Genomic DNA, 27,176 nt, shown 5'->3' with positions numbered 1-27,176 from the left:
TTGTGCCCATCTTTGCATGGAACATTCCCTTTGTATTTTTAATTTTCTTGAAGAGAGCTCTCGTCTTTCCCATTCTATTGTTTTCCTCTATTTCTTTGCACTGATCACTGAGGAAGGCTTTCTTATCTCTCCTTGCTATTCTTTGGAACTCTGCATTCAAATGGGTATATCTTTCCTTTTCTCCTTTGCCTTTTGCTTCTCTTCTTTTCACAGCTATTTGTAAGGCCTCTCAGACAACCATTTTGCCTTTTTGCATTTCTTTTTCTTGAAGATGGTCTTGATCCCTGGCACATAATAGGTGCTCAATAAATAGTTTTGAATGTAATAATTTATTATTCATAAAATATAACTTCTTTAAATGAAATTATATTATCATATAATCCATTCATCTGTCACCAAACAGATACTTACTGAATGTTTATATATGCAAGATATCCTACTAGGCCTTATTAAAATATTGCAGTGAGAAATTTCAAGAAATTTACAAGCTGAAAGGGTGGGAGGATAAAATCAGGACACCATATAAAAAGTATGAGCGGGGGGGAGGTATGAGACACTGATGGTTCAGAGGAGGGACAAGTTCATTCTACCAGAAGGCATCTATGAGGGTTATGTGAACCAGTTAGCATTTGCTATAAGCTTGAAATGAAGAAGAGGATCATAGGTGATGCAGTTTTCTTGGGCAGGTAGATCTGAGCAGACAAAGACCCTAAGAAACAGGGAGACAAGGCATCAATCAAAGGCAAAAGCTGAGAATAAGGAGTTGTCCAATCTGCCCAGAAGTTATGGAACAGATGGAGATAAGTTTGCAGAAGTGGATTGGAATATCGAGCTAAGAGTATCAAATAGCAAGCTTTTTAATTTAGTAGGCAATGGGGAGTTACTGAGATTTTTTTTTTAAAGCATCGGAACATATTTAGGAAGACAAATCTACCAGTTTATAAAGGCTAAATACACTAGAAGAGAGGGCCAAAGCAGAAAGTATATGAGGAAAAGAAAAGAGACCCAAGTAAGAAGACTGGGGGATGTCAAGCATGACAGGAATGATGAAGAACAAGTCAAGATGGCAACGCAGTCATGGTCAGAGGCAAAAGGAGAACCAGAAATTGAAGCAAAGGATGACCACCAGAACCACATAAGCCAAAACTAGTAAATGCCATAGACAAATATCTTTTCTGTTCATGGCTCTATCCACACCACTTAGTGTCCATCAAGGTCAATAAATACCTGTTGAATGGATGATCAGAATAGTGGATTTGGGAAAGATTCCACATGTCTAGTTCAGTACCTTATTTGCTGTGTGAATACTCTCAAAAATATCAAACTGTACCCCAGGATGATTGAAGGGAGATGATAGTCATCATTTTCTAAGGTAGCCCAACTTATTGCCATATTCTTAGAAACAAATTTCTTGTATTTAGCTGTATGCTTTTAACTTCTGTACTCTGGAGCTATATATACAAAAAAAAAAACCCACATTCCTCTTCTATATTACCCCTCCAAAACTTAGTGACACCTATTCAGTTCCTTTGACCATTCCTGTCAATAAGTTACCATTTATGATGAGTTTATCACATCCTAGGCATTGGCTTCATTGACTGTGCTAAAGCCTTTAACTGTGTGGATCACCACTAACTATGGAAAATTCTTAAAGAGATGGGAATACCAGACCACCATACCTGCCTCCTGAGAAACCTGTATACAGATCAAGAAGCAACAGTTAAAACCAGACATGGAACAAAGGACTGGTTCAAAGCTGGGAAAGGAGTACATCAAGGCTGTATATCGTCACCCTGATTATTTAACTTATATACAGAGTATATCATGTGAAATGCCAGGTTGGATAAATCACAAGCTGGAACCAAGATTTCTGAGGAAATGTCAACAACCTCAGATACGCAGATGGTACTACTCTCATGGCAGAAAGTGAAGAGGAACTAAAGAGCGTCGTGATGAGGGTGAAAGAGGTGAGTGAAAAAGATGGATTAAGAAAACTAATATCACGGCATCCAGTCCCATCACTTCATGGCAAATAGATGGGGAAAAAGTAGAAACAGTGACAGATTTCATTTTCTTGGGCTCCAAAATCACTGACAGTGACTGCAGCCATGAAATTAAAAGACGCTTGCTCCTTGGAAAAAGAGCTATGACAAACCTAGACAGCATATTAAAGCAGAGGCATCACTTTGCTGACAGAGGTCTGTATAGTCAAAGCTATGGTTTTTCCAGTTGTCATGTACGGATGTGACAGTTGGACCATAAAGAAGTCTGTGTGCTGAAGAATTGATGCTTTCAAATTTTGGTGCTGGAGAAGTCTCCTGAGAGTTCCTAGGACAGAAAGGAGATCAAACCAGTCAAACCTAAATGCAATCAACCCTGATTATTCATTGGAAGGGCTGATGCTGAAGCTGAAGCTCCAATACTTTGGTCACCTGATGTGAAGAGCCGACTCACTGGAAAAGACTCTGATGCTGGGAAAGATTGAAGGCAAAAGAAGAGGGTGGCACAGGATGAGATGGTTAGATAGCATCACCAACTCATGAATTTGAGCAAACTTGGAGGCAGTGAAGGACAGGGAAGCCTGGCATGCTGCAGTCCGTGGGGCCGCAAAAAAGTCGGACACAACCTAGCGACTGAACAACAACAGGCCCTGACTTAAGATCTTTATAAGAGTGGATCTCATTTAACTCTCAAAGAAACCCTACAAGACAACCACTATATTCCCATCTTACAGATAGGAGGAATAAGATAAGTAAAGTTACTGACTTGCCAAATTTACATTGCTAATAAGCTGCGGAGATGGGATATGAATTCAGGCCTGTCTAATGCCAGAGTCTATACTCTTCCCCACTAAACAAGTCAGTTCCCTTCAAATTAGGCAGTTTCAAGACTTCTCACTCTCCTCAGTAGCTATAATGGTTTATCAATGTCCCTCTTAAAATATAAGCCAAGAATTCAAGATGTTGCTTGACCAGTGCAGAGTGAAAATTTTTCTTTTCCACATTCTAGACATTCTTCATTTATTAAAACAGTGTAAAACTGAATTAGATTTCTTGAGTAGCTTCATTTCCCTGTTGAGTCTTATGAAGCCTGACTAAATTAAATTCCAAAGGCTTTCTCACATGGAGTAGAAAACATACTTGGAATACCCTTCTTCCTATTTTCTTTGTTAATTGTCAAGGCTCAGGCCAGACTTACCTTTATCTGTCACTATCTCCCTGAGCAGCCTTGCTCTCAGTAATCAATACTTCCAGGGAATTTGCCTTATCCTTTGATATGCCAGTTGGCACTAGCTACCTTGCACTGTAACAATCTCAACATAAATATGTCTAACTTCCTTGAGCTCTTTATATATAAATACCACTCTTTAATATAGCAATAATTTTCTGGAGTATGTTTTCTCCTTCTGCTATAAATAATCAATAAAAAAGAGCTGAGAAGAATACAAGAAGGAGCCTTTTCACTCCCTGTTTTTCCTTTTTGTGTTAACAATCAAAAGCAGATAAATAAAACTGGATTATTTCAAAGGACTGTGTGAGAGACTATGTGTGGTAAAGAAGAGAAAGGTTGGTCTGAATCAAGAGGGAGGCGGTGGCCAAGGAAGAAGTGGCTCATCCCTGGGAAATCTGGAAAGCTACAAAATAATTTTCTATCTTTGCTCAGTCAAGTGTTCCCAGGACCTGCTCCCAGCAGGGGGCCCAGTTCTGCCCAGGACTCCGTATATCCCATTTTATTCCTGGAACTCTATCCACAGATCTCACCTGATTTCTACTCCTCCCCAGGTCCCTGATACTCTAGTGCCACTGACAATCTGTCAGTTCTTAAAACACACTGAAATCATTCCCATTTCAGGGCTTTCATGCTTGCTATCCCCTTTGCTGGAGTGGTGTTCCCATGTTTATTTAAATGACAAGCTTCTTACTCTTTAAATCTCTAAATATCATGCCCACAGGAGTTACCTGCAATGTTCCTAGAAACACCTTCTCTATCCCACTGTTTTATTTCTTCACAGTATCTATCACCATCTAAAGGGTTAATATAATCTTTCTATTTTTTGCTTTTATTGTGTTTACTATCTGCCTCCTCCCACCAGAATATAAGCTTCTGAAAAGACCACAGTCCTTTATGTTGTGTTCTCGATGGCCTTTCTAGTAACAAGAACAGTGTCTGTGAAACAGTAAATACTTAATATCTGTTAAACATATGTAAGAGAAATATGTATTATAGAAAGGGTTAAAGCTGCACAAAAAGGATTAGGAGAAGGATTTCCAGAGAAGGTAATTCAAAACCTAAGCCTTGAATAAACAGTATAAGTATTCAGGCAGAAAAATAATCTCCAGTGAATAAAATGTGAGGAAGCACCTGTGAAATTCTTTTTTCACTAAATGTAAAATATATAATATTATTCATGGAACTTCAAGTGGTTCAATATGACACTCTCGAGATTATGAAAGGTTCTGGAGCAAGAACAACATGTAACTCCTAAGGAACTCCTTTTTTCTCTAGTCTAAGTCTACTGAAACATTGATCAGGGTCTTAGAAATGAAAGGGGTAAAAGGTATCTAACAAATCTATACTACCATTAATATACCTTACACATTTGGATTTAAATATGACTAGAAGGTTGACTGACTAATAAAAATGTAATTCTAAAGAAGTTATATGACTAACGGCAGTGGTGGTTTGGTTGCTAAGTTGTGTTCAACTCTAGTACCATCGGCTGTAGCCCACTCTTGCACCATGGACTGTAACCCACCAGGCTCCTCCGTCCATGGGATTTTCCTGGCAAGAATACTGGAGTGAGTTGCCATGCCCTCCTCCAGGGGATCTTCCAGACCCAGGGATCAAACTTGAGCCTTCTGTGTCTTCTGTGCTGCAGGCGGATTCTTTATCTGTTAAGCCGTCAGGGAAGCCCCTAACTTATTTTAACTAGCAACAAAATGATCATAACAATAACAGAGAGAAAAAACGTAGTCAGTTGTGAAAATATATATAAAGGAGTCAGACCAAAAAGGGAAAGAGAACTCAGAAGGATAAGCAGAAATCCACCAGAGAGAAATTCCCTGTTTTATAGTTCAGTGTTAAGCTCAAATGTGACAGGTGAGTTCAACGACTTTTTCTTTTTATTTATTCCCAGAGCCCAGCAGAGTCAGGTACCTAGGGAATTCTCAGTAAACGCTGAATTGGCTGAACCATCCTTATCACAGCCTTTGGTAGCTGGTGCCTACATTAGATGTGTTTTTTGTTAGTTTGTTTTTTGGCTGCGCTGGGTCTTCGTTGCCATGCCCAAGTTTTCTCTAGTTGTGGTACATGAGCTTCTCATTGTGGTGGCTTCTCTTGTTAAAGAGAAGAGCTCGTGGGCTTCACTAGTTTTGGTGAGTGGGCTTAGTACTTGTGGCACACAGGCCTAGTTGCCCGGCAACATGTGAAATCTTCCCAGACTAGGGATCAAACCCATGTCCTCTGCATTGGCAGGCGAATTCTCAACCACTGGAAGACCAGAGAAATCCCTAAACTAGTTTTAATTTCCACTAAATTGGAGGGGAAAGGGCAGGATTTTAGACTCTATTTTCTTCTGTATAGAAAAAAATGTTAAGTACAAGTAGTTTCAACATTTTTTACTAAGTGTTTGCTCAAGGGCAATGCTATTTGTAGAGGCCCAGTTACTTGTTTTTACTTTCAGGGACCAGTATGATTATCATATATCATGAGGAGGAATAGTGTGGTGTTCAAAGTATGTGAACTCTTGGAGAAGGAAATGGCAACCCACTCCAGTATTCTTGCCTAGAGAATCCCATGGACAGAGGAGCCTGGCGGAATGTAGTCCATGGGGTCACAAAAGAGTCGGACAGGACTGAAGCGACTCAGCAGCAGCAGGGATCACGCTTCTGAGTGTTCCCACCCCTCCCTGGGTAGATCCCATAAGCAAGAGCACCCCCTGCTCTGCCCGCAGCCCCAGGGCACCAGGGGAGGAAGTTCTAGGCTCTGTGCACTAAGTTCTGGGTACCACACCACTACCAGACACGTGTCACCTGCACGGGCGACAGCCACTCTGCCCTTTTCATTTGGTCCCAGTGATACGTCCAGAAATGACATAAAAAAAAAAAAAAAAAAAGTATGTGAACTCTAGGACTAGACTGTCTGGGTCCAAACCCAAGTTGTGAGGCCTTCGGGCAAGTTACTTCTCTGCACCTCGGTTCACTCATCTACAAATAGCGGTAACAACAGTACCCGTCTTATAGGGCTGTTGTGAGAAGTATAAGTAAAACAATAAAAACAATGCTTAGAATAAACACTGTAAGCACTGTACAACATTCATGCTCATTACTATTACTTTTTCAATTGTTTTCCTAATTGAATTTGATAATGGTATTTTGCTCATGAACAACCTAAATAGTTAAGACGTTTTATGAGTGTGCAAACACTGATTATTTCACTCAAATTCCAAATAAGGATTATTTACTAATATGCTACTTACACTAACTGATTAATTGTCTTCTGCTGCTCCTTGGATCTTCTGTAACTCAGCAACTTACTTTGTGCTGGTGTGTCAACACCTATGTCTTCAGAGGGACGAACAATGGGAGGTAACTTCAAGTTCAGAGCCTCTTTTTCTGCTGCAATGGCAGCTTTCTTTGGATCTGACATCTTGGTCCCCTAAAGATTAAAATACTCTGTACTGTGAAGAGAAAAAGTCCATAAAGCCATTATTGTAAAAGCTAGTCTCGATCTATTTATTACATATCTTACATATCACTCTCAAAAGTTCTAGGTCTCTTTATATCTTCCTCCCAAGAATGGCAGTTGAGATAAATGGGTAGAGATTCCTGTTAGAGTCCTACCATTCCCTGCTGTAAAGAAATGAAGCTTTCACTTGCTGTGAGTGAGGGCTTCCTCATGGATGAAATTAGGGAACTGGATTAGATGCTCTCTAAATACCCTTACAGTTCTGAAATTTTGAGTTCAAATTTTCCCTAAAATGCAAATCACAGCAACAAAATCCAGCAGTCGAGGTATAATCCCTTTCCCCCAAAAGCTGACACTTTACATCGTTAATATTTTTAAACATCAGTATTTTATCTTAGCTTTTCCTCCTTCCTAGAAAGCAACACTATGATCAAGCAAAATATAGGCATACTAAATGCCTAAGAAATCGGAAATGTCATATAAGTGCTGAACAATGAACTGTGATAGCAACTGCATTTGCCGAGGATGCCCACAAAACTCGGGGAATCCTGCCTTGAAAAAGAGACGATTTGGGCGGGTATCCAATTCAAAATCTCCTGCCCTGGGAGGAGGGTGAAGAGAAAAGTTGAGGACAAGAAAGTACCTGTCTGATTGCTTTCACTTCTTCCGGCTGTTCGGGTAAGAGGGAAACGTTCAGAGAATTTCTCCAATGGTGAAAGGAAAAAAGAAAACGATGGGTGAAACGTCCGGAACCCCACAGGCTCCTGCCGAGCTGGGCAGTCGCCGCGTAGAAACAAAGTTGTCGCCATGGAAACCGTCGCGGTCGCAACTGGATAGAAGGGTAAATGTTGCCTGGAGAGGCAGTTGCTGAGCTGCGACAGATTAGGATTATCATAACAATAATTCATTACTCGAGTAAATGGAGGGTGGGTGAATGAGATTTTTTACTTAACTGCCTTCCCTTGGAAGGGGCGGTGGAATTGCTGGAAAACAGATTTATGTAAAACACTCACTGTCAAGGAGGAGCAAGTCTTCAAGTGTCCCATAGCGACTTCCCTGTAAATATTATAACTAATCAAGAATTTAATTTATCTTCTTTCTCTATTTGCTAAGACCGCACTTTTCCTTCAGGAAATTCTTGGCAGAAAAAGTGTGCACATTATTTGAATATGCGTGCAGACAGAAACGTGAAACGTTGCTATTTGAGACTGCACAATGGATATTCCATCTAAGTGATGATAGCCTACACAAATACCACGAGGATAAATAAAATCGGTAGATGAATAAAATATAGTGGTGTATTGATGGCATAGTCATTCAATAAATATTTGAGCATCTTCTATGTGCCAGTGAGCATGTAAAGAATTTCATTTTTTAAATGAGAGTACAGCCTATACTGGCACACAATAGTTCCTCTAAAAAGCATCATTTGAGTCAGTGAATGAACAAATTGAAATTCCTCAGACCTTGTAAAAGCAGCCTATCTTTTTGTAGAAAACAAAACACTTGGGTTTTTCTTGTCACAGTCTTTTTAAAAATTTTATAATGAAATATAGTTGATTTACAATGTTGTGTTAGTTTCAAGTGTACAGCAAACTGATTCAGTTATATATCTGAATATATTTTTTTAAATATTTTTCCATTATGGGTTATTAAAAGATAATGAGTACAGTTTCCTGTGCTATACAATAGGTCCTTGTTGATTGTCTATTTTATATATAGTAAATGTGTATATTTTAATCAAACTCCTAATCCATCCTACCCCTTTACCTTTTGGTAAGTGTAAGCTTGTTTTCTGTATGTGTGAGTCTATTTCTATTTTGTTAAGTTCATTTGTATCATCTTTCAGATTCCACATACAAGCACTATCATATGATATATGTATTTTTTTTTAACAAAAACTTGGTTAATTTCATGTGGTTTTTCAGTTGGGAAAGACTTCTTTTTTTTATCAGTATTGGTTTTATTATTATTCTTATTTATTTTGCTGCTCAGGGTTTTAGTTGGGGCATGCAGGATTTTTAGCTGCAGCATGCAGGATCCAGTTCTCTGACCAGGGATCAAACCCACTCCCTCTGCATTGGGAGCACAGAATCTTAGCCACTAGACCATCAGGGAAGTCCCCTCTGTGATGGTTTTTTGACATGTCATCTGGTTAGGGTAAACTACAAGGACTGAAAGGAGGACAGTAGCTTTTTATATTCTGCACACACCTTCGTCCAGTTATTCAAACACTAATCTACTGCTGTGATGCAGAGATTTTCCAGATGTGATTCAAGTCCCTGACGTTACACGAGGGAGATTATGAGGGCCTCACTCAATCAGTGGAAGTTCTTTTAAAAACTTTTAGACATGCCCTGAGTTAGACTCCAAACAGCAGCTTGGTCTACAATCACTCTCCCCTCTCTGGCTCTCCTCTTCCTGACAGCCTATCCCTACAGATCTTGGACTTGCTTCACTAGCCCCCAAAGTTGCATAAGCCAGTTAGTTTCCTGTAATAAACCACATATATAAACATACAAATACTGGATATGTATAAGGCATATATATAATCTACTTGTTCTGCCTCCCTCATTAAATCTTGACTAATACAATGCATATCTTTTTTCAAACAGCTTCTTATAGGTATAATTTAAATACTATAAAATTCACCACTTTAAAGTATATAATTCAATGGATATTTTTAGTGTATTTATAGTTGTGAAACCATTAACAGGATCCAGTTCTAGAACATTTCTATCACTGCAAAAAGTTCCCTTCAGCTCATATGCAGTCAATCCTCACTCCCACCTCCAGTCTTAGGCAACCACTGATTTGCTTTTGGTTTCTATTGGTTTACAATTTCTGAAAAATTTCATATATATGGAATCTTATGTGTTTTTTTGTGTCTGGCTTTTTTCACTTAATGATGTGCTTGAGGTTCATCCATATGTAGTATGTGACAGAAATTCACTCCTTTTTATCGCTGAATAGTCTTCCATTACCTGGAGGAGGAAATGGCAACCCACTCCAGAATTCTTGCCTGGGAAATCCCATGGACACAGGAGCCTGGTGGGCTATAGTCCACGGAGTCAAAAAAGAGTCGGACACAACTTAGCAGCTAGCCAAACAACAACAGTCTTCCATTAAATGAGGATATCACATTTGGTTTATTCATTCAGAAGCTGACGGACATTTGGATGGTTTCCTCTTTAGGGCTACTATGAATAATCCTCCCATGAACATTTGTGAACAAATCTTTGGATGAAATACACTTTTATTTCTCATTGGTAGGAATTCCTGGGATAAATAATAAGCCTATTTGATCTTTTAAGAAAATGTCCAACTGTTTTCCAAAGTGGCTGAAAGATTTTACTTATCAAAAAAAAAAAAAAAACCCAATGATTCTAATTCCTCCACTTTCCTTGTCAACATTTGATATTGTCTGTCTATTTTATTACAAATATTGGAATGGGCATACAGTGGTATCTCATTATGGCTTTAATTTACATTTCTCTAAACACAAATAATGTTGAATATCTTTTCATGTGCTTATTATCCATTAACATATTTTTTTATGAAATGTCTATTTAAATCTTTTATCCATTTTTAAGTTGGGCTATTTAGCTTTTCATCATGAAACTGTAAGAGTTCTTTATATTCTGGATACACATTATCAGATATTTTGCAAATATATTCTCTCGGTCTGTAGCTTGTCTTTTCATTTTCTTAATTGTGTCTTTTGAAGAGTAAAATTTTTTCATTTGTATAAAGTCAAACAAGATATTTTTTCTTTAACAGATTATGACTTTTAGGTTGTTATCTATGAAAGATAGGTAAGATCATGAGGATTTTCTGTGTCTTCTAGTTTTTGGTTTTACATTTAGGTCTATGATACATTTAGAGTCAATTTCTGTATGTGGTAAGAGAGGCAGATTCAAGGTTTTTTTTGCATATAGATATACAGTTGTTCCAGTACCCTTTGTTGAAAACGCTGTCCTTTTCTTACTGAATCGCCTTGACATCTTTATTGAAAAATCAATTTACCATAATGTAAAGGTTTATTTCTGGACAATCAATTCTGTTCCTTTGTTCTATGTGTCTATCTTTATTTCAGTACTACAATGTCTTGGAAAAATGGTTATACAGTTGACTCTTAAACAAGACAGTTTTGAAAAAAAAAAAAAAAAACAAGACAGTTTTGAACTATCCAGTTATATACAGATTTTTTTCACTAAATGTATGTTACAGTACTATGCACAATCATTGGTTGACTGAATCAGCAGATGCTAAACAGGATCTGGAGAACTGACTATAAAGTTATACACGGATTTTCATCTGTAACAGGGTATGGAATTAACGGTGCCCTTAATTCCACATGTTGTTCAGGGGTCAACTATAGTTTTAAATTTGAATAGTGTTAGTCTTCCAACTTTGTTCTTCTTTTACAAAAAGTAGTAATTTGGACTATTCTAGATACTTTGTATTTCCATATAAAATTTAAGATGAGCCTATCAATTTCTGCAAAAGGTAAATCTGGAATTTTATTACATATTTTGCTTTGAAAGAAAGGAAAAAACATGTTCATTATCTAAACATATTTAATTTGCAGCTTAAAATGCTTCCTTTAAAGGCTCTATTTCTGAGTCTAAGGCTTAGAACTATTATTTATAACCAGATAATTATATTTCACAAAACCTTAATTATTTAAAAGCACCAATGTAATGACACTAAAATGTGATTCTCCAATACTACACAAAAAAATTTTTTTCTGTTTCTTAATAGAAATGTTGGCGATGCTAAGAGAACTTATGAAACTTACTATGAGTCTAACTTATGAGACTTACTTATGAGACTTAACTTACTTTAACCTATGTGTTGTTCATTTCAAAATTTAAAATGGGTGTGCAGGAAAAAGAAAAGAGTCTATATGCTGAAGAGTTCTTTATGGAGCTAAACTGTGTTGTTTTACATAAGTTCTTTGATTTTTCCCTTCAAAATAAGTTTTTCTTTACTGTTACATTAAGATTAGTTATACTTATATTAGGGGCTTCCCTGGTGGCTCAGACAGTAAAGAATCTGCCTGCAACGTGGAAGACCCAGGTTTGATCCCTGGGTTGGGAAGATCCCCTGGGGAAGGGAATGACTACCTATCCCAATATTCTTGCCTGGAGAATTCCATGAACAGAGGAATCTGGCGGACTATAGTCTGTGGGGTCTCAAAGAGTCAGGCACAACTGAATGACTATCACTTTCACTTTTACTATACTTACATTAATTGATATAGCTGCATCTCAATTTTAAAAATGAAAAAAAGATACAGCCGTATTATGTATTATACATACTATGCTGTACAGTATTATTAATATATAATATAATAAGTTACACTAAATATTTTTTAAAAATAGCATTGTTGGTGGGAATGTAAAGTGATACAGCCACTCTGGAAAACAGTACAGAAATAAAAGTTACTCCAAAAATTAAAAGAACTACCGATTCAGCATTCTACTTCCAGGTATATATACCCACAAAGGAAACAAAATCAAGATCCTAAAAAGGTATCTGCATGTTTAGTGTCTAGTGCAGCATTATTTGGGCTTACCAGGTGGCGCTAGTAGTAAAGAACCCACCTGCCAATGCAGGAGACATGAGAGACCCTAGGTCAATCCCTAGGTCAGGAAGATCCTCTGGAGGAGAGTGTGGCAACCCGCTCCAGTATTCTTGCCTGGGGAATTCCCATGGACAGAGGAGTCTGGCAAGCTACAGTCCATAGAGTCGAAAAGAGTTGGACATGACTTGAATTAACTTAGCATATATGCCCGCAGCATTATTTACAATAGCCAACACATGGAAACAACCTAAATGTTAAGTATCCATCAATGGATGAGTGGGTAAAGGAAATGCCAGATATGTAGATATGATATTGATGTATAGATATATTTAACAGATACATAATATAGTATTATTTTTCAACCATAAAAAAGGAAATCCTGCCATTGTGACAACAAAGGATAGACTTCGAGGGCATTATGCTGAGTGAAATAAGTCAAACAAAGCCAAATACTATATGATTTCAATTATATGTGGGCTCTAAAAAAATTTGATTCACAGATACAGAGAACAGATGGAGGGGGCTGGATGAAGAAAATGGGTGAAGGTGATCAAAAAGGTAAAAAGTTCCAGTTGTAAGATAAGCAAGTTCTGGGATGGAATGGACTGTACAGCATGGTGACTACAGTATACGTGAAAATTATAAAAGAACAGACCTTAAAAATTCCCATTACAAGAAAAAGTTGTAACTACTGAGGTAATGAATGTTAAACTTACTGTGGTAATCACTTGGCAATATACACATATGTCAAATCATTATGTTGTACATCTTGGACTAATACCATCTTATATATCCATTATATCTCAAAACTCAAAAAAATTTTAAAAGAAACAAATAGAAATTGACCCGTTAGAAAGCAAATAGGAACTATTAAAATTTGAATATATAAGAAAATAGATTATCATGTAGTGATTATCACCAAGTACTACTCAAAATTTCTGAGTGCTATCACTCAAAACTACAGTTTCATGTTGATCTTAAGTTTCTAAAAAATACAAATATATTAATGATTTATGCCAATTTATTAACTGAAGGTAATGACAAGAAACTGTCTTCACATGCTAATCTCTGCAGATATATTTATAAGTAACAAAAATAATTCCATCAACCATAGCTTTTGATTAGTAAAAGTTAGCTTGTGTTTCTTGGTCTGAATTGAGAACGTATGAATAAAATGTTATTTTTTACACTTCTTTTGGTATCAGGGAAAACAATATTGGTTCAGTCTTCCAATCTCAAATTTCAATTATGTAATTATAACTATGCTACCATTTAGCCTCATAAAAATTTAGCTTCAAACACACAACTTATTATTTTTAAGTCTTTTGAGTTCAAATTAAACTTTCTATGTGAATTCGAGACACTTACAGGAAACTTGCAGAAACTTTCTCTTGAAAGAAATAACAGCAGATAATGAAAAGCGAAGATACTGAACGATGGGTATACTACATTCCTTTAGTGTAAAAAAATTGGGGGAAAGGGTATAAATTCATAAATGCTTGCATATGTATAGGAGTCAGAGTGGGAATATCACCATTTTTCACCGCGGCTAAGTTTTTACTCTATGAAAAATGTTTTTTAACTCAAAAAACAAAAAAAAAACCCTGAAAGTATGACACTTCAAAGTATCTGTCTCAAACTGGGATTAACACTCTGCTACAGAGTTAAAATAGATCAGATTACTCTAAGGAAAGTCACATTTTCAAATAGGGTTTTTGTTTCGGGGTTATTTTGTTGTTGTTGTTTTTGGCGCACCTCACAGCTAGCAAGACCTTAGTTCCCTCATCAGGGATTGAATTCAGGCCCTCAGCCGTTAAGGACTACCCTGGTGGCTCAGACGGTAAAGCGTCTGCTTACAATGCGGGTTCAATCCCTGGGTCGGGAAGATGTCCTGGAGAAGGAAATGGCAACCCACTCCAGTATTCTTGCATGGAAAATCCCATGGACGGAGGAGCCTGGTAGGCTATACAGTCCATGGGGTCGCAAAAAGTCGGACACGACTGAGCGACTTCACTTTCACTTTCAGCAGTTAAAGTGTGGACTCCTAACCACTGGACTGCCAGGGATTTCCACATTTTCTAACAGGGCTCTTTCTTTAAATAGACTTGATATTCTTTACATGTCTTTAAGGTTGACTGAGTTCTGCAAAGTTGCATGAACAAAAATGCCAGTTCAAAGTTTGTATTTGCTAATGTGGGTGCTACGAACTGGAGTACTGAGACTTTCTTCAGGTAGTCAGCTGATATAATGTAATGACTTTTATCCTTTCAGTGTAGCCCCACATTACATACCATCAGGTATCCAGTCACCTTGGCAAATGCTTGCTGCCTTGGGAGAGGGGAGGACCAGAAAATAAATTTCAAACTACTGCAAAATTCATACTTCTTTTAGGAAAAAGTCTTATTTTCCTCACTGTAAGCCAGGGGGAAAAGAGTATGGCTTATTATTAGACACTCAATAAACATTCTAGTTTGTAGGAGACGGGAAAGTGGATGCAAACAAATCCTTTGCCGTGACGAGAGAATTCTCAATTTCGTCTTTGAATCATGAGTTGTTTTTTTTTTCCCCTTCATCACTTAATTATATTTAACACAAAATTTGTCCCTTGAAATACTTTTTTTCATGTGGTTTTCAAAGAAACTGCATATTTCTCATTTCCTTTTACTCACTGGCTATTCTGTCTCCTGTCATTCATTCAGCAACGCCTCTTTGGTCTTGAGCACATAACTTAATCTCTTTGGACCTCATATCTGTATGTTTTCAGCACAGTCACTGCTCCCTAATTGGGAGCTATTATGTACCGTTCGTAGTTACTACCACAAAAGCTCTGCTTCGCGCGTCGGCGCTGGCTCGGTCAGAGGCGAACCCACCACACCTCAGAAGAGGGTGAGCAACGTTGGGAATGCTGCTGAGAACTAAGCAACATTTTCCACACCTGAACACACGCTGGCAATGGGTAGAGTTCCCTACGCCCTAGCACAAGGCAGCACCAGAGAGCACCAGAAGACAAGCGGTTAAAACCCAGGGACCACGCCTATCTCCTCCCGGGAAGCGAAACCCGTGACATCACCCCCACCACTTCCGGTTTGAGCGCGCCTTCTCTTCTGCCTGCCAACTGCACTTTCGATAAAATCGTGGAGTCTAATATTTCCTTCTGGAACCTCTATATTTTCTTCTTTTTTTCCATCCTTATGACTCTAGTTAAAGATAAAATTAAGCCAGATGGATTCGAAAAAAGCGTGGCTGTGGAGAAAAGGAGCAGGTGAGCTGCCCTGGCGAAAGTGCGTGGCAGGAGCTCAGTGGGCCTTCTCTTCGCCGGCCGGAAGTTGAGGGACTGAATGGATCCCGGAACCGGCGGCTGCGGCTTCTCCGTCTTTACTTGACACTTGGCGGTTGCTTAGCCGCAGGTCTTGACAGCCGCTGGGCCGCCAGGTTCATGTGGAGGCTCCCAGGCGTCCGCGCCGCGCTTCGTGGGGTCCGCACGGCGGTGGAGCGGCGCAGTCGGACCGAGGCGGCGTCTGAGACCTCGGTGGGCGCGATGGAGCGCGCTGTGGTGCGCTGTGTGCCTTCCGAGCCTAAGCTAAGCCTGTCATTCGCGCTGGCCGACGGCAGCCACAAGAACATGCAGCGCGACCAGAGCGAGCCGCTGGGTCGGGCTCTCAGCCGGATCGCTACCAATGCCCTGAAAGGCCACGCTAAGGCAGCCGCCGCCAAGAAGATCAGGAAGAACCGGGCAAACGCAAGCAGTGGCGTGGCCTGTGCTGGGCCTGGGCCTGAGCCGGCTGCAGCCTGCGAGCCCGTGGTGAAGCTGTACTACCGGGAGGAGGCAGTAGCTGAAGACGTGCTCAATGTGGACGCCTGGCAGGACGGTGCGGTGCTGCAGATTGGTGATGTCAAGTACAAGGTGGAGCGCAACCCACCCACCTTCACCGAGCTACAGTTGCCGCGCTACATCATGGCCGGCTTCCCGGTATGCCCCAAGCTCGGCGTCGAATTTGGGGATCCCACCGGCTCCCTCTTTCGCTGGTACAAGGAAACCAAACCCAGAGCGGCGGAGCCTGAGGGCGGAGGCCCCTCGTCATCGTCTCCCTCTTCGCTGTCTCCTGGTTGGACCGAGACGGGTGTGGACGAACGCGTCTACACCCCGTCTAATGCCGACATCGGGCTACGGCTCAAGCTTCATTGCACTCCGGGCAATGGGCAGCGCTTCGGGCCAAGCCGGGAGTTGGAAAGTGTGTGTCCAGTGGAGGCTGGGCCCGGCACCTGCACCTTTGACCACCGGCATCTCTACACAAAGAAGGTGACGGACGACGCTCTCATCCGCACAGTCTCCTACAACATTCTGGCTGACACATACGCCCAGACTGAGTTCTCGCGGACGGTCCTGTACCCATACTGTGCCCCTTACGCTCTGGAACTCGACTACCGCCAGAATCTTATCCAAAAGGAGCTCACGGGCTACAACGCCGACCTCATCTGTTTGCAGGAAGTTGACCGCTGCGTGTTTACAGACAGCTTGGTGCCGGCCCTCGAGGCCTTTGGGCTGGAGGGCGTGTTCCGAATCAAGCAGCATGAAGGCCTGGCTACTTTCTACCGAAAGTCCAAGTTCAGCCTCCTTAGCCAGCATGACATTGCTTTCCATGAAGCCCTGCAGTCCGACCCACTTCATAAAGAACTGCTGGAGAAACTAGCTTTGTATCCAGCAGCTCAAGAAAGGGTGCTCCAGAGGTCTTCTGTCGTTCAGGTAAAGTGACTCCGCCAGTCTCTGTACATACTCGTTCTGGAAGGGGTGCCAGGGGTGGGGGTGCATATAATAGAGATGAAACTAGACCAGACTCTACTGAAAAGTGTTTGCTCTTGAATCTTAAGCACGTCATTTAGCCTTCATTCATTCATTCATTGAGCAAATACTGAGTACTTGAAATGCGCCCTGCGCACTTCACGTTATCTGGAAAAAAGACGTGCTTACGGTTTCGTGTATCTAGCTAAATAAGATAATTTGGTAGCTAATATTTTCTTATTGGAGAAGGCAATGGCAACCCACTCCAGTGTTCTTGCCTGGAGAATCCCAGAGACGGAGGAGCCTGGTAGGCTGCCGTCTATGGGGTCGCACAGTCGGACACGACTGAAGCGACTTAGCAGCAGCAGCATTTTCTTATTACTTACCAAACACTGTGGTGACACATTTTGAAGAACTTTAAATTTAAGTCTCCAGCATCTTTTACGAAGAGCTCCATAAATATTAGCTTTTAATTTTGGCTCATAGTAATCCTGCTGTTCCTGTTTTATAGATGTTACTCTACAACTCTGTCCATTTATTAGGTAACTGGTTTTGTTCATATTAAGAAGAGTAGCTTCCATTTTTTGGTACACACTGTGTACCATGCACCTCTGAGTAAGCTCATTTAACTGAATTCACACAATGAAATGTTCTCTTTGAAGTGGATGATATTGCTTCTTTTTCGCTCATGATGAAGCTGGTTTAGGAAAAAGAAATGTCACTTTCCAGGTCACACTGCTATAAATGGTACAGTGGGTATTCAAAGCTACTTCTGCCTGACTCCTATGCCTACACTTACCACTTAAAAACACCGTCTCCAACCTTAGTGTTACCATCTGAACTGTATTCATGCTACCTCTATATGTTGGGTTGTTATTAAAATATTATAATATGATATATAATATCAATATATAAAAATATGAACCCATTCATGTATATTCCAAAATTTTAAAGTTAAGTTTCATACTTTCGATCATACTTCATCAGCAGGGAAGGATTTGGAATAAAATGTCAGTTCATCATATAGTCTTAGATTTTTTAAAAAAAATTTTCAGAACAGGAAACAGAAACTGAAGTCAGCATTTTCTGTTTATCTTAGGTTTCTGTTCTTCAGTCTACAACAGACTCTTCTAGAAAGATATGTGTTGCTAATACCCATCTCTACTGGCACCCCAAAGGTAGGTTTTGTTGATTTTCACAAGTGGCTTGAACATGGTAACTTAAAGTTAGTAAAAGCTGTTTTACACAAATACATCTTTTTTTTTTTCTTTGTTTTGTCAAAATATAGTTTACACACAGTGCTGTACAATTTCAGGTATATGGCATAATGACTTATGTGTATTGCAAAATGATTATCACAATAAGTTAACATCCATAACCTCATATAAACACCCCAAAAAAGTTGTTTTCCCTTGTGATGAGAACTTCCGGGATTTACTCCCTTAGTAGCTTTCAAATATACCATACAGTGGTATTAATTATAGCCATCATGTTGTGTATTAATTACCCAATATCATTAATCTTGAAACTTGAAATTTTACATTTAACCACCTTCCTCCAGTTCCTCCCCACACATACAAATAAATATCCTGAATGTTACCCAGATATTTGTAGGTTTTTAATTTTTTTAAAAGGCAGGTTAACATTAGTGTTTTTTATATTCCTAGGTGGGTACATTCGTCTCATTCAAATGGCAGTAGCCTTGGCTCACATTAGACATGTCTCTTGTGATCTGTATCCTGGCATACCAGTTATATTTTGTGGGGACTTTAATAGTACCCCATCAACAGGAATGTATCACTTTGTCATCAATGGCAGCATTGCAGAGGATCATGAAGACTGGACTTCCAATGGGGAAGAGGAACGATGCAACATGTCTCTTAGCCATTTCTTCAAACTGAAAAGTGCTTGTGGTGAACCTGCTTACACAAATTATGTTGGTGGCTTTCATGGATGTCTGGATTATATTTTCATTGACTTAAATGCTTTAGAGGTTGAACAGGTGATTCCATTACCTAGTCATGAAGAAGTTACCACCCACCAAGCCTTACCTAGTGTTTCCCATCCCTCTGATCACATAGCACTTGTATGTGATTTAAAATGGAAATAGATTTGTGTCTAATAGAATTTATGAATCAGAGTTTATGTATAACTTTCAAAGAGGAAAATTAGACACTAAGGTAAAATATTCTTATCCTATTAGTTATGTTCTAGTGTCTTCATTACATGACTATCATAATGTTTGCATAATAGTTTCTCTACCCTTTTTTCCTACACTTGGAGGAAAAACAAAAATATTTATGGCTAGTAGGAAGAACACTGTGTACATTTTATAAGTACTTTTTTTTTTTTTGCTAATTAAGAATTTTGTAAAGAAAAAAAAACCTGAATAATCTTGTAATTTTTCTATCATAACACACTTCAGATTAAATGATGTATATATAATTAGGGGGAGAGCACATACAAGTAGAAGTGAGAGGACTAAGTTCTAACACAAGGAAGGAATAACATTAGGGCCTATCTCTACCTCAGTTTGGATGGCAATTTCATACAACTTCAGAGCTTTAACAAAAAAGTACACCATAACCAATTCCTATTGGTTTTCATCTTTTGTTTTTCAATTAACATAAGGTATTTTCACTGTCTTATTTTTAGGATTTAGTTTTTAGGGTATGGCATAAATGGACATACTTATGGTCCCATCCTTACTGCAGCTTATCTTAACTTTTAGGATGCAAGCACAGTTTAGTATTCAAAGTGAACAGTAACATTATCAACTTGATCGTATTGTCTGTAACACTCTTACCCATGGAAAATGTTCATAAATCAACAGGGTATTTGACCCTATCATATTAGGTATTAGGAGAATAGCACAATGCATTACTTTTGAAAAACTGCCTACTGATATGGGCTTGAAATAGTGGATGAACCATGGAGTATTTCTGTGCTGCAAGTATTATTGAAATTCTTGGTTTTTCTAAATAGGAGAAGGGAGAGTAGTAATGGGGTTTTTGAGCATCTCTGGAATAAACTTATAGACTTGAACATTATATTATAGCTTGAGTTACAGGAAAACATTGTATATGTAATTTATATACTGTAAAATTTTTTAAAAATATGAAGCCAAATTCTTGAAAATTACAAATTATAGTTTTACTGATTAGAGTCTAGCTGATTAGTAACTAAGTTTTTCTAACTCAGTTATCACCATACTTTATTTGTAATGCTTTAGCTGCAGCCTCATGTTCAGGATAACCATAATGTCATCTTGTATTTCTGCATTTAACTTAGACAGCTAGAGCTTACTTCAACCAGAGCTCTGATTTTCCAGTCATGAAGCCCTTTGTTCCACCTTCTTTAATCTCTAAGCCTGGTAAGAACTTTCCTCTTTTGATGAAGTAGCCTGCATTTTCATATTCTGCTCACTATCCAGTGTATTGTTTACTCTTAGTAATTTTGAAAATGAGAGGGTTTTACCTGCACTTCAGATTGAACCTTGAAGTGCTTAAAAGTACTTGAAGCAAAAAGTTAAGGTGGCAGTTTTTGGGGATCTTGTTTAGAAAAAGCTATAAATGAGAAATTGAAGCTACCAAATTGTGCCTTCCTAAATAGCATTTTAAAAGCATTTTAACATCAATTTACAGATACACAATATATTGAAGCCAGAATCTGATTTTTTTGCAATTTTTTTTTCCGTTTAAAATTTGGTTTTGATTTCGTTTCAAACAAACATATTGACAGGACTTTGACAGTAAGCTGAGAAAACAAAAAGCTGAGAAACATAAAGTGTAATATGACGTCCTCATGCCCATGAGAAAAACATACAAGTCCTGTATTATTAATAACACTACAGCTAGCTATATTGAACTCTGGTCACAAAAATTCTACATACTATTAAACATCCACATCCTGATTCTTCAAATTTGGTATTTGCTGACTAGACAATGATCATGCAGGCATTTCAGAATATTAGAATATAGAGTATTATTTTGAAGTGCCATATACTCTGGTCAAATCTCTAGTACACAGCTACATTCATACGGTTACTCCAAAGTTGTGCTGTCACGGTGGTGTCCCACTCTGACCCCCATGGACAGGCTCTTCTGTCCATGGAATTTTCCAGGCACTACTACTGGATTGGATTGCCATTTCCTTTTCCACGGTATCTTCCTGGCCCAGGAATCAAACCTGCATCTCCTTCATTGGCAAGTGGATTCTTTACCACTGTGCCACCTGGGAAGCCCAAAGTTAGGGAACGCTAAGAAAACTGTATAAATAGCATACCAAAATGTCCTTGTATATGAGTTAGAATAAAGTGTTATTTCAGAAATTTTTTAAGTGTTTAAAGCCATCTCTGTGATTGAATTTTTCTATTACATTTGGGTTTTTTAGTACATGTAATTAAATATGAAAAGTTGAGCGATTCTGGTGAATCAGATTGTACTATGTAACCAGCAAGGTACAATGTACTAGCAAGAACTTGTTTTTGCTATAGGACTTAATGTTTTGAAATTTTATATTATTGATTACAAACTATAATACTTAAGAACACTATAGAATACATTATTCCTGTTAAATGAATTCGTAAACAGTTGCCACTCAGACATACAAACTGGTAGTTTATAATTTGTTAGCAAACAAACCATTTCTGACTATAATGTGATGTTCTTTAAATTCTAGAAACTAAAATCAGTTGTTAAAAATTGTCAAGAGTTTTACTCATTGGTGACTTTTTTGAGTCATCAAAATGTGGTTTCAGCTCAAGGTGGATCTCTGAGGAATAGAACTCAATTTAGAGAAGTCCAAAGAACGCTACTGTGGGGAAAGCTCCCTGGGGGAAACTGATAGCTTTAGATCTCGTATTTTCCAGCTATGAAATGCAGGCAGAAATTTCTTACAAACTAGTCTGAGAAAAAACCAAAACCCATATATAATGAAAAACAGAAGTTTGCACTATTAGTTTATTGTTAAGACCCACATGACAACTGAATAGGGAAAATCTTTTCTCTAAACAAGAGCCAACTAGTTTTCCAAACGTAATACAAAATTTAAATCCCCACCTTTAAGTGTGGGAATTTGCTGGTGGTCCAGTGGTTAGGACTCTGGGTTTTCACTGCTGAGGGCCTGGGTTCTAGCCCTGGTCAGGGAACTAAAATCTCGCAAGCCAGGCAATAAAAAGAAAAAAAATGGAAAGTTTCGAAAATTTTAACATTTTGCTCAGTATAATACTATAGAAATGCAATTTAGATTTCATTTCGGAAGGGGAAACAATATTAAGAGGTTTAACTGATTTTGGTAATATTCAAATTCTGTTGTCCCACTTTATGAGAAAGTACATGCTTTAACATTGAAGGTTTAAGAGCTATTATTAACTTGGGTGATTTTTTTAGACACTAACTTCAAAATAACAGTACTACATTCTGAGATGATAATACCAGAACATTTTTTAAACTGAGGTGAAATTCATGTAAGACTAACCATTTTAAAGTATATAATTCCATTGTATTGAGTACATTCACGATGTTGTGTGGCTACCATCTGTTAACTACTTTCAAAACATTTTCATCACCCCCAAAAGAAATCCCATACCCATTAATTTACTCTTACGCTCTAACCCCTGGCACATACTAATCTGCTTCCTGCCTCACTGGACTTCCCTATTCTGGATATTTCATATAAATGGAATCATATGTTACATGACTTTTTGTCTGGCTTCTTTCAGTTAGCCTGTGTTCATCCATGTTGTATGCATCAGCATTTCATTCCTTTGTATGGTGGAATATTTCATTGTATGGGTACACCATATTTTGTCTGTACAAACGGACATTTTGGTTGTTTCTACATTTTGGCTATTGTGAATAAGGCTTATAAACATTTGTGTACAAGTTTTGTTTCAACAGCTATTTCAGTTCTTTTGGTTATATTCCTACCGAGTAGATTGCTGGTTCATATGGCGGTTCTACTTAGAAACTCTCTGAGAAAATGCCAAAATGACTTCCAGAGCAGCTGCAACGTTTTTTACATTCCCACCAGCAAGCAATACACAAGTTTCAGTTTCTCCACATTCTCATCAACCCATTTCACTTTTTAGTCATGCAAGTGGATGTGAATTGGTATCTCTACCATTTTTAACTTGTCTAATGATGTTGCTTCAGTCATAAACTAATCACAAGTGTATCACCCAATCTGTAATTTTTTCCCAGAGGACTCATCTTGAACTTTTTACTTAAAACCTTGTCAAGCAAGCAAGATCAATCTCATTCTTTCTTTTGAAGAAATTTGGGAAAACAAACAAAAAAAAAGTCTGGAGTATATATAAATTAGAAAAAAGAAGCCTAAGATGACCAAAAATAATCACCTGAAAAATGTGAGTCTACTTCATTAAGTTTAGAGAATGAACTTGCTTTCTCATGTTGTCTTTTAAACGGTTTAGCCTTGCTCCACTCTTACCTACTGCTTTTTAAACCCGTTTTGGTTCACAGTAGTAGATAGTAATAATGTCTATCAATTCCTGAGAAACTGAGATGGCCATTGCTGATTGTAATTTACCAAGTTTATAATACATAATCATTAAAAAAAAGCCTAAACTCTGCTTATTGAAAATCTCAAGTTTTGAAAATTTACCTTAAATTCAATGTAAGCTTTAAACACACATTAAAAACAAAACACTGAACTAATATGACACTGAAAATTATATGCAGAAGACTATTTTGCAAGTTGGCCATCTTCAGTGTATTGAATCATATTGAAGCCAGATGATAAAATAGTATTTTACATATAAATAATTTTTAAAATGTAGGCCTTGAAAATACTAAATCTTTCAGCTTATTGGCTGATGCCACCCTCAAAATAACAGCAACTGCCAGCTGAATTCATTCTATGATAAGACTCAAGGTCATTCAAAATTGATGTTAACATTGTGTTAAGCTTTTACTCACAATTTTCAGTTTGCTTAAGAAACTTCACTAGAAAACAAGCTGAATCACTAATCTCCATCTTCTGCCCATTTTGTGTTGATTGTAGGTCACAGGTTTTATATAATGTAATCCCTTCTTTGCCCAGTAACTCACTTTAATGATGTTACACTAGTGTTGTATATCTCCCTAAGGTACTTATTTCTAGTTGGCATTTTTGCTGATTTCACTTCATTTGTATTCTTTTATGACAGAACATGGTTCAACAGGGAATTGGATAGGCTTTATTTAGTTGGCCTTCTTGTACTGAATGAACAATATACATACTTCTAAAATATGTTGCATTTAAACTTTATTTTTCCTATAGAGTAATTTGAAGAAATAGTGTATCTATCCAGGGATAAAATCATTTAGAAATAACCCCACTTTTTGGAAGAAAACCAGCTTTAAGTGTGGCGTTTTAAATAATTAAGGCAAAGAATATTTATGCTAAAGCTGTAGAATTTTTAAGTACTATAAATAATGTAATTATGTTACCCCTTTTCATATCCTTTCATTACATACCTAAAATCTGGCTTTTTGCATCCTGGCTTGGGTCCCTTTTTTTCATCCTAAAGAATCCCACAATGCTTTGCTCTTCCAATATAAAACTGATCTTTTTCTCTTGAAGAATTGTCACTGCATGTCAAGTCAATTGACAAGGACTGGCTACAAAAAGAAACCCCACACTCATCAGCAGACACTCCCCAACCCCCATCCCAGGTCCTGGCAAACACTTAGCTTTCTGTCTCTTCGAATTTGCCTATTCTATACATTCCACATAGATGAAATAACAGGTGTCTTTTTTAACTGGCTTCATTTATTTTTAAGGTTCTTTCAAATTGTAATATTTATCAGTAAGTACTTCACTACTTTTTATGAGGAATAATATTCTTTGAATGGACATAATCACATTTTATCTATTCATCAGCTGATGGATACTTGGATTGCTTCTACATCTTGGCTTCTATGAATAGTACTGTACATTTGTACTCAAGTTTCTGAATGGACATGTTTTCATTTCTCTTGGATATATATCTAGGAGTGGATCTGCTGGATCATATTAAGTGTTTTAACATTTTGAAAAACTGTCAGACTGCTATCCAAAGCAGTTGCAGCATTTTGTATTTTTGTTCCTGAGAGCCAGCTCCCTGCCTGCAGATGGAAGTGCTAAGCCCCACACCACCAGTCCATTTTAACAGAAAAAGCATACCAGGAGAACAGCACAGAAACCCCTGACTACCAGAATATAACATTTTAAATAGTTTGTGGAAATAACTAAGATAAAGGGTTATTTGTCCAAAAGTAACACAGTGAGAAACAAAAGCAGCCAAATAACTTTCCATAGCAGTAAGTTCTGTACCTAAATACAATGTCACAATGTATATGCTAGAAGGAATTTATCAAATGTATGTCTGAGCTTAAATAATTCTCGGGTAAATTTTAACACTAAGTCCTAATCAATTATTAGTGTTCATATTACTGTAGCCTTTAAAGTAAAATATTTAATTACTTTAATGAGATTAAAAATGTAAAGCTAGGGAATTCCCTGGAGATTCAGTGGTTAGGACTCCTTGCTTCCTCTGCAAGGGGCATGGCTTCATCTCTGACTAGACAGCTAGGATCCCACATGACTTACATGGTGCAGCCAAAAACGAAACAGAAACCAGTGACATTAAAAACAAGAAGTCAGCAGACAAAACCAACTACACCAAAAGCTGGTTCTTTGAAAACATGAATAAAATTGTTAATTTTCTAGCCATACTGAGATGGACACATTACCTATCAGAAATGAAGAAATTAAAGTGCGGTCATCACTTCCCAGCAAGTATCTGGAAATAATTATTACTACATACGAGTAATTCTGTATACACACTAAAGAAAATGAAGTCTCAGTAAATGAGACACTGATAATCTGGAAAATTAAAATGTTCACTGAATTATTTTCAATGACTACCTAAGGTAAAGGGGGGAAATCCATGGAAATAAATCTGCAACAAAATAACATCACCACAGAAAAGCAAGTGAATGATAGGTTAAGATAAAAGACAATGGGGAATATCATGGACAGAAAATGGTTCTATCCTCAACTAATGCTGCTAGCCAGCTTTTAAAGGAACCACAATTCCTCTTGTTTCTGTTAACATACTTAACAATTACTAGATAGAATACTTTATAATCTATGGGTATAATCAACTGTTCTGTATAAGATGAGGGTCACAAAGACCTCTTTTTGATTGATTAACACTAAGTTTAAAATCTATGTAAACAGTAAGCACTGAATATAGGTACTGATCATGTCAGTAAACCAGGACAGTGAAAAGTGATTTTGTAAGCCTGCATTGTTTTAAAAAAATGTTAGCACAGTGAAAGGCATTTTAGGGATTCTTTCAATTTACACTTCTTCCCAATTATTTACTCACTTCTAATGGAAAAAAAAAAAAAAAGAACTTCTCAATTTAAAAACAAAACCAAGAAACTACCGCCAAGACTGAAGAAAAACATATTTCTTAGGGTAAAAATATGCGAAGTTGGCAAGTTAATGTTTTCTTTGAAAAGCAAAAAGGGGACTTCCAACTTTGGTTGGTCCACACTTCCAACGCAGGGGGTACAGGTTCAGACCGGCCCTATTCAGGGAGCTGTGATCCCACAAGCTAAGCAGCACAGTCAAAAAGTAAAATAAATAAGAATAAGCAATCACACAAATCTTTATAAAACCCATTTAGTGAAAACTAGGCAATTTTAGATTCCTAGTGCAGTCATTTTCAACAATGGTGTAGTAAGAGCTGCCATATGCCAAGATTATATGGATTCTCTTTATTCTGTCTTCAGAGTTCATTAAAGCACCCTTGACTTAACTTGGTTTAGTTTTTAATTAATACAACAGTGTTAATTTAACTATGATCCCATCACTGAACCTACTGTAGTTTTGCATCTCCTAGTTGAGCCCCATAAAACCACTCACACTATTTACCCTGTCCAAGTTTTATTCAAGAAATAAGACCTTTCTTATTCAGAAGGAAGAAGTTAGAGAAGTTAAACTTACAACAAATGACACAAGTTTAGCATACATTTTTCCTCCCAGCAACCCATTTGACAATCACCAACTATTTTTTTCTAATTTTCTTTCACTTTGTCCAGTTTTTTTTATGACTCAAAAATAGAC

At 37.8% G+C, this 27,176-nt stretch overlaps 2 protein-coding genes across 2 annotated transcripts in view; one reads left to right on the top strand and one right to left on the bottom strand.

The window, feature by feature from the left end:
• The window catches only part of DNAH12 (dynein axonemal heavy chain 12), a 172,584-nt gene extending 165,936 nt beyond the window's left edge, over positions 1 to 6,648 (bottom strand). Inside the window, exon 1 of the mRNA XM_061129188.1 lies at positions 6,479 to 6,648. Within this exon, the coding sequence (XP_060985171.1) occupies positions 6,479 to 6,648 (170 nt within the window). The remainder of the gene's footprint in view (positions 1 to 6,478) is intronic.
• An 8,935-nt stretch (positions 6,649 to 15,583) lies between these two features.
• On the top strand, positions 15,584 to 22,942 carry PDE12 (phosphodiesterase 12). The gene is made up of 3 exons (XM_061128315.1): positions 15,584 to 17,021; positions 18,157 to 18,235; positions 18,725 to 22,942. Exons 1-3 carry the CDS (start codon positions 15,714 to 15,716, stop codon positions 19,165 to 19,167), a joined length of 1,830 nt encoding a protein of 609 aa, XP_060984298.1. The 5' UTR covers positions 15,584 to 15,713; the 3' UTR covers positions 19,168 to 22,942.
• Positions 22,943 to 27,176: the final 4,234 nt, after the last annotated feature.

This window comes from Dama dama, chromosome 24 (genome assembly GCF_033118175.1).
Source record: "Dama dama isolate Ldn47 chromosome 24, ASM3311817v1, whole genome shotgun sequence".
In the NCBI taxonomy this organism is placed as follows: domain Eukaryota; kingdom Metazoa; phylum Chordata; class Mammalia; order Artiodactyla; family Cervidae; genus Dama; species Dama dama.
The sequence above is the reverse complement of the archived record's forward strand: the minus strand, read 5'-3'. Positions and strand labels throughout refer to the sequence as shown.